We start from the raw sequence: 12,899 nt of genomic DNA on the forward strand, positions 1-12,899 counted from the left end.
CGCCCGAGGGGAGGCCATTGATTGCCATGCCTTGCGATGGTAGTGCCGATCAAAAATATACTTGTTAACTTGTTTCCTGCATTTCACATATCCCGCGTTATCCGGGCTCTCAGACGGCCAATTGTTCTTCCACATTCAAGTCAGGTTTGTTCAGGGCAAATTGTCCACGACCTGTGAAGGGCTTTGGCGTTTTTTAGGATGGTTTCCCCTCACCCCATGGATTGTCTGGTTCATCTAAGATGGATTCTCAATAGATTGAAGTGTCCGTGGACTATTTTGGGTCGATACATGCTTCAACAACCAACATATGCCGAGAATGGAACGTTTCTAATATACTTGTCCCTCTGAGGTGCTTGTTCACACTTACTGCGCTTTCAAGGCATATACTCGCTTCGGTTTACCTAGAAGATGGCGCCCACGAGATTTTAACCTTGATTACCCTTTTGGAATTAACATTGATCCCACTACAAGCCCATTGGGGAGCTGGACTCTATACATCATCGAGTTGCTTACTGAGAAGAAGATGTAAATAAGTTTGGGTTGTCTTCCCAATGCCGTCTGAATGTTTCTTGACTAGATATTTTTGTTAATTCACAATGAAATCTCTGTTTCACCGAGATTTCTCCAGCCTGGCTGAGTCGATCAACTTCCAATTTTGATATAAGTGGCAAGACTTCGAGGTCGCCGGCATCAAAGTCAGCCGGTTTCAGCATCATCCTATGTGGATGGATGGACTTTATCCGGCGACAAGTCACTTTTTCCGTTGGTCGAAACCTAACCCACAAGAATGGATGCAGACACGTTTGTCTTTAAAAACATTATGAAAAGCAGAACGAGTTGGATACAAGATCACCAACTAGTAAGGACAAACATGGAAGACTCTTTAAACGAGTTTTCTTTTCTGCATCTTCCTCTGCTGCTTCCCTTCTGGACACTGGACTTCTCGAACTGTTTGAATATCATATGGTATCAAACACGGACCTGATTAAGTCTATTGCTAGAGATCTGCCGTATCCCAGAAGGCTAATGGACGAGACTACTCATATTATATAGATGCAATTTCAATAACCTAACATCTTGACAAATCTTACATGAGTACCCCGCGGCCACAACATTGTAGAAGTTTCGTCGCTAAAAAAGTCGGCATTAGTGACAATTCGTAGGAGCTATAGCAATGACGGTCCATAAATTTTCAAATTTTAGCCATTTGGATGACGTTGGCTTTTACTATAACAACACAAAAAGTCGTTTTTTTCATGACCATTGTCAAATTTAATGCACAATTCCTTTTTTTTTTCAAATTATATTAATTTAGCTAATTTTACTTGAATGGTAGGATCAAATTGCCAAGAATTGGTCAAAAGTGTGTTTTTGTGTTCTAGAGCAAGTTCACATGATCACATCGTGATTTGGACTCGGCTGTATATGTGTCAACCCGCAGGACACGGTAATGGAATTGAAAAGGAGAGTAATCGAAGACTAATACCTGCCAAACGGCTAAACGAGTTTGAACGGCACGGGCACCCAGCAAACCTAAGCTTTCACATTTGTGACAAAGTGTGGGCGTCGGGCCGGGCTGCCGGTGGGGCTTGGTACCCTGCTCGGTATGGGCTAGGGTCTGGGCTCAAACCCAGCTTGGGTTCGGGCCTAGGCTAGAGTTTCCGACATTGGGTTGTTTTGAACTGATTCTCATTGAACCGTCCCTATATACACTTTACCATATATATAGTCTTAACTCTCACAAAAAAGGTGACAACGTAAGTGGATTATATGAATACAGCTTCACCCAAGAAGAAGACGAAACAACCAAAGAACATCATCGCAACGAGTTTCAAGTTTCCAACTAAATCGTATTACAAAACAATGCAGTTTAAACTTGTTTATATAAATCCATTTATACAAGTTTTCATGGGTGCCAACCTACTTAGTGTAAAAAGAAAGTCACTAATGCACAAAATAAACTGGCAATCTAAAACACTGAAAACAAGTCTTGTACTTCAAAGACCTGTTTGACATGAAAAACGTATATAAAGACCTGTTTGACATGAAAAACGTTGTGTGGGAGTTTCATGAATCTATTTTAAATATTAGAAATTCATGGTTCATCAATCCACCCCAATATCTAAGGTAGGTTCATCATAAAACACAATGCTTCTAATGTTAAATGGTTTCTACGATAGACAAAGACAAGAAGTTGAATAGAGGTTTCGGCTCTCCCACACAGAAAAATATATACCAACGAAGCCAAATCCACAAAAAAAGGGGCCGACTTTGTTGAGAGCGGTCAAGGTCTTTAATGGTGGACCCTGCAAAATACTGCATGCCTGCCTGTTGAATAGAAGTTTCGGCTCTGCCCACCGGAAAATATATATCAATGACGCCAAATCCACAAAAAAAACAACGAAAAGACCGACTTTGTTGAGAGCCGTCAAGGTCTTTAATGGTGGACCCTGCAAAAGACTGCATGCCTATTGAATAGAAGGTCTCTCCTGTTTTCTCTCGACCCCGTGCTCTTTATATATCGATGTCACAGGCCTCCACTCTCGACGACCAAGCTCATCGGGGCCATTCGGCAACTCTCTCTGTTATCTGGTCTGCTGCCGTTCCAGCGACCGGGGAGGGAGGAAATGGCCGGCGGCGGCAAAGGCGGCCGCTCACTCGAAGAAACGCCCACCTGGGCTGTTGCAGTCGTCTGCTTCCTGCTCGTTCTCGTCTCCATCCTCATTGAGCACTCCATCCACCTCGTAGGACAGGTACAATAGCCCTTTCACTTCATCTCTTTTACTTTGCTTCCTGGTTTCCTGAATCTCGTAGAGCGATTAAGTAGGAATCCTGATTGTCAGAAAGCAGAGGAAAATCTTTATACTTTAAGTTGGCACTTGGCAGTTGATATCTGTTGCCTTTTAGTGCATATTTTAGGCGACCGACGCTGTCAGTCCTTTCTCACTTTTTCCGGCGTCTTAGACCTTCCAAGATTTTGAAATGACCGCTTTCTCGTTCTGATTCCGGTTGCTGCTGCTGCTAGTTAGATGACTGTAATTTTTCGTGGCCTTGCAGTGGCTAACTAAGAAGCACAAGCGTGCTCTCTGTGAAGCACTGGAGAAGCTTAAATCCGGTGAGTTCTATCTGAGTCTGGTCTTAATGCTAAACATCTATAAAAAAATTTGCGTGCTTAACTCGGAGGAAGCAAATGCTAACTGCACCAGAAACAACCTGTCAAGTGTCAAAGATCACATGATTTTGAATTCTAATGTGTTTTCAATGGCAGAGTTGATGCTGTTGGGGTTCATATCTTTGTTGCTTACGGTGGGACAAGCACCGCTATCGGAAATCTGTATATCAGAACGGCTAGGGAGAACCATGCTTCCTTGTGTCAAGGAGAAGACTTCTGGTAACAAGGAAGGCTTCAAGGGCAGTGACGACGGTGAGGGCAAAGTATACAACGATGAGGTTGTCGGACGGAAACTCTTGTGGAGTGAAGCTCCGGGGGTCGATTTCCGTCGGATCCTTGCCGGAGGAGGCGGCGGTTCGGACAAATGCGCACGCAGGGCAAGATACTTGATTCTTCATTTTCTCGATATGAATTTGCATGTGTGGAAAGAATAACTGATCATGAACCATGTTTGGTGCATTATTTTTCTCAGGGAAAAGTGCCGCTGATCTCGTCAAAGGCAATAAGCCAGCTTCATTATTTCATATTCGTCTTGGCTGTTTCTCATGTGATGTACTGCATAGCCACCATGGCTCTAGGCAGAGCAAAGGTACTCCAAGATCCAGACAGCAATTGGATATGTTTCATAAGAAAAATGTTTCCCATGAAATTTTCATCTCTTTCCCCTTTTGCTTTGTCAGATGAAAAGATGGAAACTTTGGGAGAAAGAGTGTCAAACCATGGAATACCAACTCTCACATGGTAAGGCTTCTCCCTAGCTAGTTTTAGCAATTGATGTAAATTGAAAAAAACGAATTATGTGCTAATATTTATGAAACAGATCCTCAGAGATTCAGATTTGCTAGGGAAACAACGTTTGGGAGAAGGCACTTGCATTTTTGGAGTAGGACACCAGTTCTTATATGGATTGTAAGAATTTATAAACAATTGAACTTATATATGTTTATTTATTTTTGGATGGTTGGATTTTTCATTGGAAGCTTTTTGTTTTTACGGTAGATATGTTCCAATTTCAGGTCTGCTTCTTCAGACAGTTTGTGAGGTCAGTTCCCAAGGTTGACTATCAGACATTGAGACACGGTTTTATTATGGTAATATTCCGGCGGCTTTTTAATAATGTAAAGGAGGTTAAATGAAAAAAAATTGAAGCATGCCGTGTCATTTGTTATTTCACTCAAAGTCAGAAGGCTTTTTGTAAAGTAGTCAATTCTTTGCTTATAGGGACTTATAAGGACCACTCGATTACTTATTTGGTCCACTAATTTTATTGATTTGCATTGGTCAGGCCCACCTTGCTCCTTACAGTACGAAAAGGTTTGATTTTCAGAAATACATCAAACGATCACTTGAAGAAGACTTCAAAGTCGTGGTCGGGATAAGGTATAACATTTTTATTCGTTTATTGCATTATTCACCAAATGTGAAGAGACCGGAAGCATTAATTAATCTTCTCCTATACTTTTTATTACTTTTAATTGCTTGTTCTAACACAGCACACTTTGTTCCTTCTTTCAGCCCAATTATTTGGTTATTTGCAGTCCTATTTCTCCTCTTCTACACTCATGGTAAGTTATGATGGTGCTCTTAATTAAGTATGAATCGTTTGTTAAATAACATAAAATGTAAGTTTCTGACAGAATAATTTATATGTGGATGCAAACACACACACACACACACACACATATATATTCTCTAACCACAGTGGATTGTATAATGTGCAGGTTGGTACTCCTACTATTGGCTGCCCTTCATCCCTCTCTTTGTAAGAGCCTTGTCTCTCTTGCTTTTATTTGTCAACTTTTTCCATTTTCCTTCTATTAATGGGGAAACCAATTGAAATTCCCTTTGGAATGATCAATTCATGGGATTGAGTTTTCATAGGAAAAAGCAAATAAAACTGGGCTTTTGACATGAAAATGACATGATCCAAGAAAGTAATTAGTTCATGTTTCATACATGTTGTCTTGCTTTTTATCTATTGTTACATGTATCCAAGAAAATCGGGCATTTAATATCTTGCATACATTGCCGATATTAATAATTTCATAGTCACATATCAGAGCAATAATTTAGTGCTTTTGGGTCATGCACTTTAGGATCTTCTCATTAAATAACCTCGACCATGTAAGGTAAAACGAGCTAAGACCACAAAAGGTTGAGATCAATATCCTTTTTTTTTCTCCAAACAAACAATCGACAATTGTACAACATTTCTCAAGTACTAACGACAGTTGGTTTCTTTTACCGTTATTTATTTTCTTTTCTAACAAAAATGTGTTTTTTGTATAGATAATTCTCTTGGTGGGGACTAAGCTTCAAGTGGTGGTAACAAGGATGGGGCTAGAGATTCAAGGTGACGGCGACGTCATCAAGGGAGTCCCGGTCGTCCGTCCGGCCGATCACCTCTTTTGGTTCAACCGGCCACGTTTGATACTTTATATCATCCATTTTGTTCTCTTCCAGGTCAGGCAAAACTCGCCACCTCCTTATGCATATTAAGCTTTTCCCATTTCAGGTGAAACTTATCTTGATACTTCATCCTTATAATCTTCGGAGTGAAAATAGTGAATAGTCCCGCTTAAGCTTAACGTGGTACTCTTCTTCTTTGATCTCCTCATCGGCCAAATTAATCGCATTTCCTACAACTTTTGAATTGCATTGAGTTCATTCCTATTTCAACACACATCCAAAACAGGGGAGAAAGATTGGGTTCCATTCATTTCTGCTTCAATCTCACCGTATTGGCTGTGATGAGTTCATTTGTACATTCTGTTCTCCTCGAGACAGTTTTTGTCTTTGAGTATCTGAACTGGAAGCATATAAGGAAAGAGATCATCTTCCATGCTTAAGCCCATGTTCATTTCTCTCAGGACATTAACTCCATTGAACTTCTGAAATTGAGCAAGAAGTAATGCTGAAAAGAAAGACTTGTGTGCATAACATGTCAAACAGTAGGAAAATTTTCTTTTATATTGAGGGGTTTTACTTAGAGCAGCAAAACATATAGGTATCAGATATGTCTAAAAATCTTTGTGGGATGACCTTGTTATGAGAAACCATGTATGCTTTAATTTCTGAATGAAGAATGGTCCTGCGTTATACAAGTTCTTCGAAAGTCGGTCTTCTTTCTTGACTAGAACAGGTCATATAGGTTGCCCGTTGAGGACACGTTACTTGATTGATCCTCACGAGCTCTACATTAATTTCACGGAACGTTGTTCATTTTGATTTCAAGCTGCCAATGTTTAGTCTGCTGCCTGGAAAATGACTGAACTAATCTCCTCATCCACTGCCTTTGATACAGAGTCATGCCCCATATGATCTGTCAAAATCACGCCATGAGAGCGATCTACACATTTCTATGTTCACTTACTTTTGTAATGGCTAGAAAACAGCCTGTTCACACGAAGGGCCATACAGGATCCAAGATCAATTCAACAAAAGTAACATGACTATTTGAATGGGTTAACAGGGGAAAAAAAAAGTGGGTTATATGAAAAATGACCTTGCTGTTCCTTCATCAAGCTTCTACTGTTTCCTTTTTTTTTTCCTGATGCTTCTTCTTGGTAATAATTCTATCATTTTTATTCTCAAGTTTCCCCTCTTCTCTATGACTGCAGAACGCCTTTCAGCTTGCTTTCTTCGTGTGGGCATGGGTAAGTTTCACCTTTCCCTGAATCTTCCTTAATAGAAAAAGAATAGCTGGTCTTGCATCTGTTAAATCATGGCCAGGGCCAAGATTAATGAAGAAAATAACAAGCACTGTAATAATGCCAACCCCGTCGAATTACAGCGTTTTTGTTTGTACAACTTCTAAGATGCATGGGATTCTTCTCTTTATACAACTTGCAGTATGAATTCGGCTTGCGTTCCTGCTTCCATGAGAACAAAGGTGACATTATCATTCGCCTTTCCATGGGGTGAGTGGCACTTAGCCTACCTGCTCAATATGTTCACTACTTTGAAATTTGGCCAGTTCTGTATGTAATTAGGTGTTAATGACATCACAGAATCTTGATTCAGATCCTCTGCAGCTACGTTACTTTACCTCTTTATGCACTAGTGACGCAGGTGAGCCTCAAGCTTTTTAAAGTTGATCCGCCATGCCTGTGCAGGTGAAAGTTATTGAGGTTCATTGGTCTTTCAGTTTTAAGTTTTTTATGTGGATGGGAAGACGACCCTTGGTCCGACCAGGTCTCTTTACCCAATTGGTTTTCAGATTTTCGAAAAAGAGTTCAATGGCAGTGAAAGGATTAACGTAATCATCCAACATTTATCTGCAATTATTTCTAAAGAGATCAATTGCACAGTTGCAGTGAATGAGTAATGTAATCGACCAACATTTTAATTGTATTGTTATTTAAATTTTAAACAGATGGGATCCAACATGAAGCCGACAATCTTTGATGAGCGTGTGGCCGATGCCTTAAGGAGATGGCACAACGGTGCAAGGAAGCACATAAGGGAGAGCAGGAAGCTGCCACCACCATCACCAGGCTCCGCCACCACTCTGGCGGCCACGCCAGGGAGGGGGTCCAGCGACACTTCACCTCTTTGTCCTCCGTACCTCTTACGCCATGGCCGCAGCGTTTGGGATAGTTCAGGGATATCTTCGAGTGTTGGCAAGTTGGAGAGACAGGTGGCTGACCGGAGCTCTGCTTCTGGTTCAAACCGCAGTACCAATCATGGTCGCCATGATGAGGGTTCCTTTTCTCACCAGCATCGCAGGCATGACGAAGTTGAACCGATCCCCAGTTTCAGAAAAGAGATGGAGCTGCAGAAGGTCGAGCAGTCTGCAGCAGCGGAGCAGTTCAATGAGGTTGATCATGACAGTAAAAGTGAATTCCCTTTTGAAAAATCTGATACAAGAACTCAAATTGGCAGTGGTGGATCCTCATGATCAATTCGCAAGTACCAACACTTACAAAAGGTTTTGGTTTTCACCCTTGTGGAGTAATGGGCGAGGCAATATGCTCGCGGCTTGTGTCACTAACATGTGATCGATGTAACAGTGGAGATGCTCGAGATGTTAAAGCAGGAAACTTTGGCTTCAACAAATTGAACCTATTCACTATTAATCTAACACATTTCCCTCAAAAAGGAAAAGACAGACTTCGTTCTCTGCTACTTAGTTTTTTGCATCTTCTTCATGCTCACCTCCAAGGCAACTTGTGGGAGCTGTTACCTGTAAGGTTAATACAAACACCAAAATCAAGAAATTCTACATTCTATTCTCCTTCCTGGTCATGAACATTCTTGTCTGTGAATCTGTAACCTAAACAGAGATGCCAAGTTGTTAGGTACTACAACATTAGGAAATTATTCTACTTCTAAGATATCAGATTGGTGGCTCAATTGACCACTATGTCACAGTGGTATGCGGGAAGGGCCCACGTACCAGTAGTATGGCGTTACGGCAATTTCACCTCTTTTTTCATACATAATACCTATGTCACTTTAAATGAACCTATTTCTGCTTAACGCCTCTTTCTCTTTCTTTTTATCTTCATACAACATATTTAAGACAAAAATGACATCACTTTCTCATATTTATGTTACTTTTTTTGCTGAATTTACATAGATAATTAATTAAAAATATATAACTATCCCTATACCGCAGTATCAAGATTGTCAGAAACACCATACCCGTACCCGTGCCAGCACCCATACCCTGACCTATGTGACATAGATTGACCATCATCTTATCTTATTCATATTCAGCCGACACTTACAAATGGCACAGGCCCACTAGGTCTTCCATTAACTTTCCATATAAAGCACTTAATTTGGTGGAATTGTTACCACTCACCAGGGGTCCATGTTTAGTGCACAGACCATAATGAATATGTCAACTCCAATTCTGCCCTGTGGCTCTAAAATAAGAAAGGAAGACGTGGATTTGACAACAGCAGAATCAATGAACGGGCCGATTAACCCAATCAGCAGCCTTTTACAACATTGGTTTATGTTTGCCTTTACTTTATCGACTTGAATTTAGTAATTAAGAGCCACTTCCTCCCAGCATCATTCATCTTGATCCTTTTGGTGGTCGATGACTCTCCACTCAAATGCTTTTGGACTCAAAGTTAGTTTTGTGAAGCCGAAAGCATGGATACCTGCCCCACTACATAAAGTTATTTCTATGAGCAATTGCTATTCAGTCGACAAGTAAGATTTGTCTAACTTACTTATAAAAGCTAAGTTTCTATTCCTATTTCTTCTCAACTTCATAGACCAAATGATCTACTCCTTTTCTCCTACTCGCTTTCCTCGTTTAGCTCATATAATTAACTGGCCTCACTCTCTCCCTCTTTCTCTCGTTGGAGCACTGGAACCAGCACGATATTCTTCAATAAGAATGGACCAATCTCACAGAAGTAGTTGAACTGCACAATACTCGTGTTTTCCACTCCCCACCTTCTAAAAGTTGAAAAGATAAGTTACCTAGACTACCACGTTCCTCTCCTTTCCTTCACTTTTTTGCTTTAAGAAAATGCAGTTACCTACACCACCATCTCTGTGGGCGGGGCTATGCAGCAAAACTACATTGACATTGCCGATCGAGTCATCGCTATGAGTATCATCGTGCAATTTTCTCCAGCAATTTTTTTTCTGGTGCATCACCTTTTTGTAAGATTATAAATAGCAGGAACATGAGAGGAAGCTAGAGAAGCAGGTGATCAAATGAAAAAATTCTAGTTTGTGTGGTTGGTACGTCGCCAATGGCGGTTTCTGCTTACTCGACCTTGTCCGTGACAAGGTCTTTAACTCTGTTGGTCGTCGTCCTCTCCGGGCTTCTTGCCTCTGCTTCCTCCGGCGAAGATCTGCTTCGCCTCAACTACTACGCAGAGAGTTGCCCGAGGGCGGAAGAGATAATCAGGGATCAAGTCGATAAGCTGTATCAAGAGCACGGGAACACGGCCGTCTCGTGGCTCAGGAATCTTTTCCACGACTGCATGGTCGAGGTACATCGTTTATTTGGCCTGCATGGTATAACAGGAACCATGCAATTTCTTTAATTTATTCTCACATTGGCCGAAGCAAAGGTCCAACTCTGACATGCATAATTGCATATCACATCTGTATGGTTGTTTGTTTGAAAAAGCCCATATTATATATATATATATATATATATATATATATATATATATATATATATATATATATATATATATATATATATAGTATATGGTTAAAATCCTCATATAGTAAAAATCAACTGCTCATGATTCGAGAAAAAATAAAAAGCAGCGATGCTTAAATGATGGTGAAAAAAATAAAAATGATTTTCAATAAGTTGGTAGACGGAAATAGTACTAAACAATTAAAACATGAAGAAGAGTTTGTTAATATCTCTGTTCTAGATGTTAAAAGAAAGGATGTTTCTAAGCAGGACGTTAATTACATGCTTCCTTGCAGTCTTGTGATGCATCCCTTCTGCTCGAAACCAGCGGCAGCATGATCACCGAGAAGAACTCGTTCCGGAACTTTGGAATGAGGAATTTCAAGTATGTTGATGCCATGAAGCAGGCTGTAGAGAGCGAGTGCCCTGGCGTTGTGTCATGCGCAGATGTTATTGCTCTTTCTGCAAGAGATGGACTGGTCAAGGTAAAACCATCCTAAATTCAACAATCTAAAATCTTTTGAAATTTCATAGGTTACAAAATCTTGTCCATACTGTAGACGCCTTCCGCTGTTAACATGGGATTTGAACTCGAAACCTCCATTGGTTCTTCTTCAATATCATGGTCTTAAATCATCTCATTCATGTCGAGTTATATCAGTAAAGGAAAGGGGGGGCCGCGTAGGCCATGGCCCCACCCCACCCCAACCAATGAATTTGCTTTTACATTAAAAAAATAATATGTTTTTATTGTGTAATGTATTTTTTGTATTAGAATTTAGTTTGGCCCTACTTGAATTCAGAGGTCAGACTGCCGACCCGCTCCTAAAGAAAATCCTGACTCCACCCCTACATCGGCGTTAGTTTTCATGTGTGTGTATATATATATACTAATTTGAAGTATGTTTTCTGCAAATATCCTAAATGTAGTAGTAGAAAAGCCTCATATTCCCCTGTTAATATTGGCAGCTGGGAGGGCCATATGTCGCCATGAAAACAGGGAGACGAGACAGCAAAGTCAGCCATTTCTCTGTGGTGGAAGAGCAACTTCCTAATCACAATGACTCCTTGGAGTTGGTCACCTTGCGCTTCCAATCCATCGGAGTGGACGTGGAAGGAATGGTGGCTCTTCTAGGTATGTGCACATGGGCTTTAGAAGAGAAAACTGCGGTTTTGGGGGACATGCTTAACATGATTTATTTTAAGTGCTTTGGTACATCAAAATTGAAATCAACTTTACCTTTTCAACCATTGGTTCATGTCTTCAAGAGCTATGAGTTCAATCCTGCACTGCAGAGGAGATACTCAAGCCTGCCAACATGGTAAGGAGAGTAAATCCAAATGCACATAAAAGTATGGCAGAAACTAGCATGCCCAGACGGTTTATATCCCCGACAGATCAAATACATGTTAAATGCATGGTATCTTGAGGTACCGGAACACCAAACACCTTCGCAGTCCAACCAATGCAAACAAGAGTTGAGGACATGGAATAACATCATAATTTGCTCATGTATAAACAAAGATATTTGCATATTGCGTGTGTATGTTTGTATTGATCCTGTTTCTTCACCTTAGAGTCGAGTTTAGCTCACTAAGAATCCTAGATTACTATGCTTTGATATCAGCCAAACAGGCTTTATAAATTGAATGTATATTTCTTCGCAGGAGCTCACTCTGTTGGAAGAATACATTGCGTGAATCTGGTGAACAGACTCTACCCTGAAATTGATCCGACCATAGATGCCGAGTACGGGCAGTACCTGAGGAGGAGGTGCCCATCACCTGATCCTGATCCCAAGGCGGTGGCGTATTCCAGGAATGATCGAGAAACCCCCATGGTTGTGGACAACATGTACTACCAGAATCTGCTGGCCAACAAGGGGCTTTTGCTGGTTGATCAGCAGCTAATCTATAATAAAGAGTCATTGCAGTATGTGCAGAAGATGGCAATGGACAACAACTATTTCAGAGAGCAGTTCTCCAGGGCATTGCTCATCCTGTCTGAGTACAACCCACTTACTGGAGACCAAGGTGAAGTGAGAAAGAACTGCAGATATGTAAACCAAAACTAGTTCAGGCATAAATTAGAAGAAGAGAAATTCATGTGCCTCTTCCGAAGCTCGAACTTGCATTTTAACTGAAAATCTGTATGTTGGCCATTACTCAGCACGTACCTGGGCCTTTTGTTTTGATTGTTTTCAGAACAAGGTGACAACAAATTTCCTAGTACCTTCATCCTTGTCCGTTTCTTTTTCAATTTCTAAAGGGATTTCCACACTGGATAAGCTATAACTGCAAAAATTCTGTGTGATTAGACTCCAAAGTTTGGATTTACGCCTTGCCCGATTGCTTCTGCTGTGCTGTTGCTGTTGTTGACAACGACGATGAACGCCTTTCTTTTCCCATGGTGGGGGTACTAAAATGATGACTTAGAAGGACACGTTTTTCGATGTTAGATCCTGTTGCCGGTCTGTTGAACTTGTGGATGTTAACCACTAGTAAGATCTTGGTTGATTTGCCACTAGCAGCCTCTTGACAAGCCATTGACTGACGTGCGTGCGGTCTGTAGTGGTGTTGCGCATAGAAGCAAGGCATAACCTG

General features: G+C 40.9%; 2 protein-coding genes across 3 annotated transcripts; both read left to right on the top strand.

The window, feature by feature from the left end:
• The first annotated feature begins 2,577 nt into the window (after positions 1–2,577).
• Positions 2,578–8,323, top strand: LOC116248831 (MLO-like protein 2). Of its 2 annotated transcripts, XM_031621822.2 has the most exons (15): positions 2,578–2,753; positions 3,058–3,115; positions 3,269–3,549; positions 3,645–3,761; positions 3,853–3,913; positions 3,993–4,081; positions 4,189–4,263; positions 4,458–4,552; positions 4,688–4,737; positions 4,894–4,934; positions 5,462–5,635; positions 6,793–6,828; positions 7,025–7,092; positions 7,183–7,243; positions 7,548–8,323. In XM_031621822.2, exons 1-15 carry the CDS (start codon positions 2,628–2,630, stop codon positions 8,070–8,072), a joined length of 1,857 nt encoding a protein of 618 aa, XP_031477682.1. In that variant the 5' UTR covers positions 2,578–2,627; the 3' UTR covers positions 8,073–8,323. The 2 variants fall into 2 exon arrangements, with proteins under 2 accessions (XP_031477682.1, XP_049932369.1); XM_050076412.1 differs by lacking the exons at positions 7,183–7,243; positions 7,548–8,323 and having other exon boundaries at positions 7,025–7,096.
• Positions 8,324–9,460: 1,137 nt separating this feature from the next.
• Positions 9,461–12,527, top strand: LOC116248830 (peroxidase 21-like). Its single transcript, XM_031621821.2, has 4 exons — positions 9,461–10,137; positions 10,592–10,780; positions 11,265–11,430; positions 11,964–12,527. The coding sequence occupies exons 1-4, from the start codon at positions 9,895–9,897 to the stop codon at positions 12,368–12,370; spliced, it is 1,005 nt and encodes a 334-aa protein (XP_031477681.1). The 5' UTR covers positions 9,461–9,894; the 3' UTR covers positions 12,371–12,527.
• The last annotated feature ends 372 nt before the right edge of the window (positions 12,528–12,899 follow it).

Source organism: Nymphaea colorata, chromosome 2, assembly GCF_008831285.2.
Source record: "Nymphaea colorata isolate Beijing-Zhang1983 chromosome 2, ASM883128v2, whole genome shotgun sequence".
NCBI classification, from domain to species: domain Eukaryota; kingdom Viridiplantae; phylum Streptophyta; class Magnoliopsida; order Nymphaeales; family Nymphaeaceae; genus Nymphaea; species Nymphaea colorata.

Excerpts from the sequence above, each read along its gene's own strand:
- LOC116248831 (XM_031621822.2), top strand. The coding sequence starts at position 2,628 with ATGGCCGGCGGCGGCAAAGGCGGCCGCTCACTCGAAGAAACGCCCACC. Across the intron at positions 4,553-4,687 it reads AAAGTCGTGGTCGGGATAAG|CCCAATTATTTGGTTATTTG; the intron begins GTATAACATTTT and ends TCCTTCTTTCAG. Across the intron at positions 5,636-6,792 it reads TCCATTTTGTTCTCTTCCAG|AACGCCTTTCAGCTTGCTTT; the intron begins GTCAGGCAAAAC and ends CTATGACTGCAG.
- LOC116248830 (XM_031621821.2), top strand. The coding sequence starts at position 9,895 with ATGGCGGTTTCTGCTTACTCGACCTTGTCCGTGACAAGGTCTTTAACT. Across the intron at positions 10,138-10,591 it reads TCCACGACTGCATGGTCGAG|TCTTGTGATGCATCCCTTCT; the intron begins GTACATCGTTTA and ends GCTTCCTTGCAG. Across the intron at positions 11,431-11,963 it reads AGGAATGGTGGCTCTTCTAG|GAGCTCACTCTGTTGGAAGA; the intron begins GTATGTGCACAT and ends ATTTCTTCGCAG.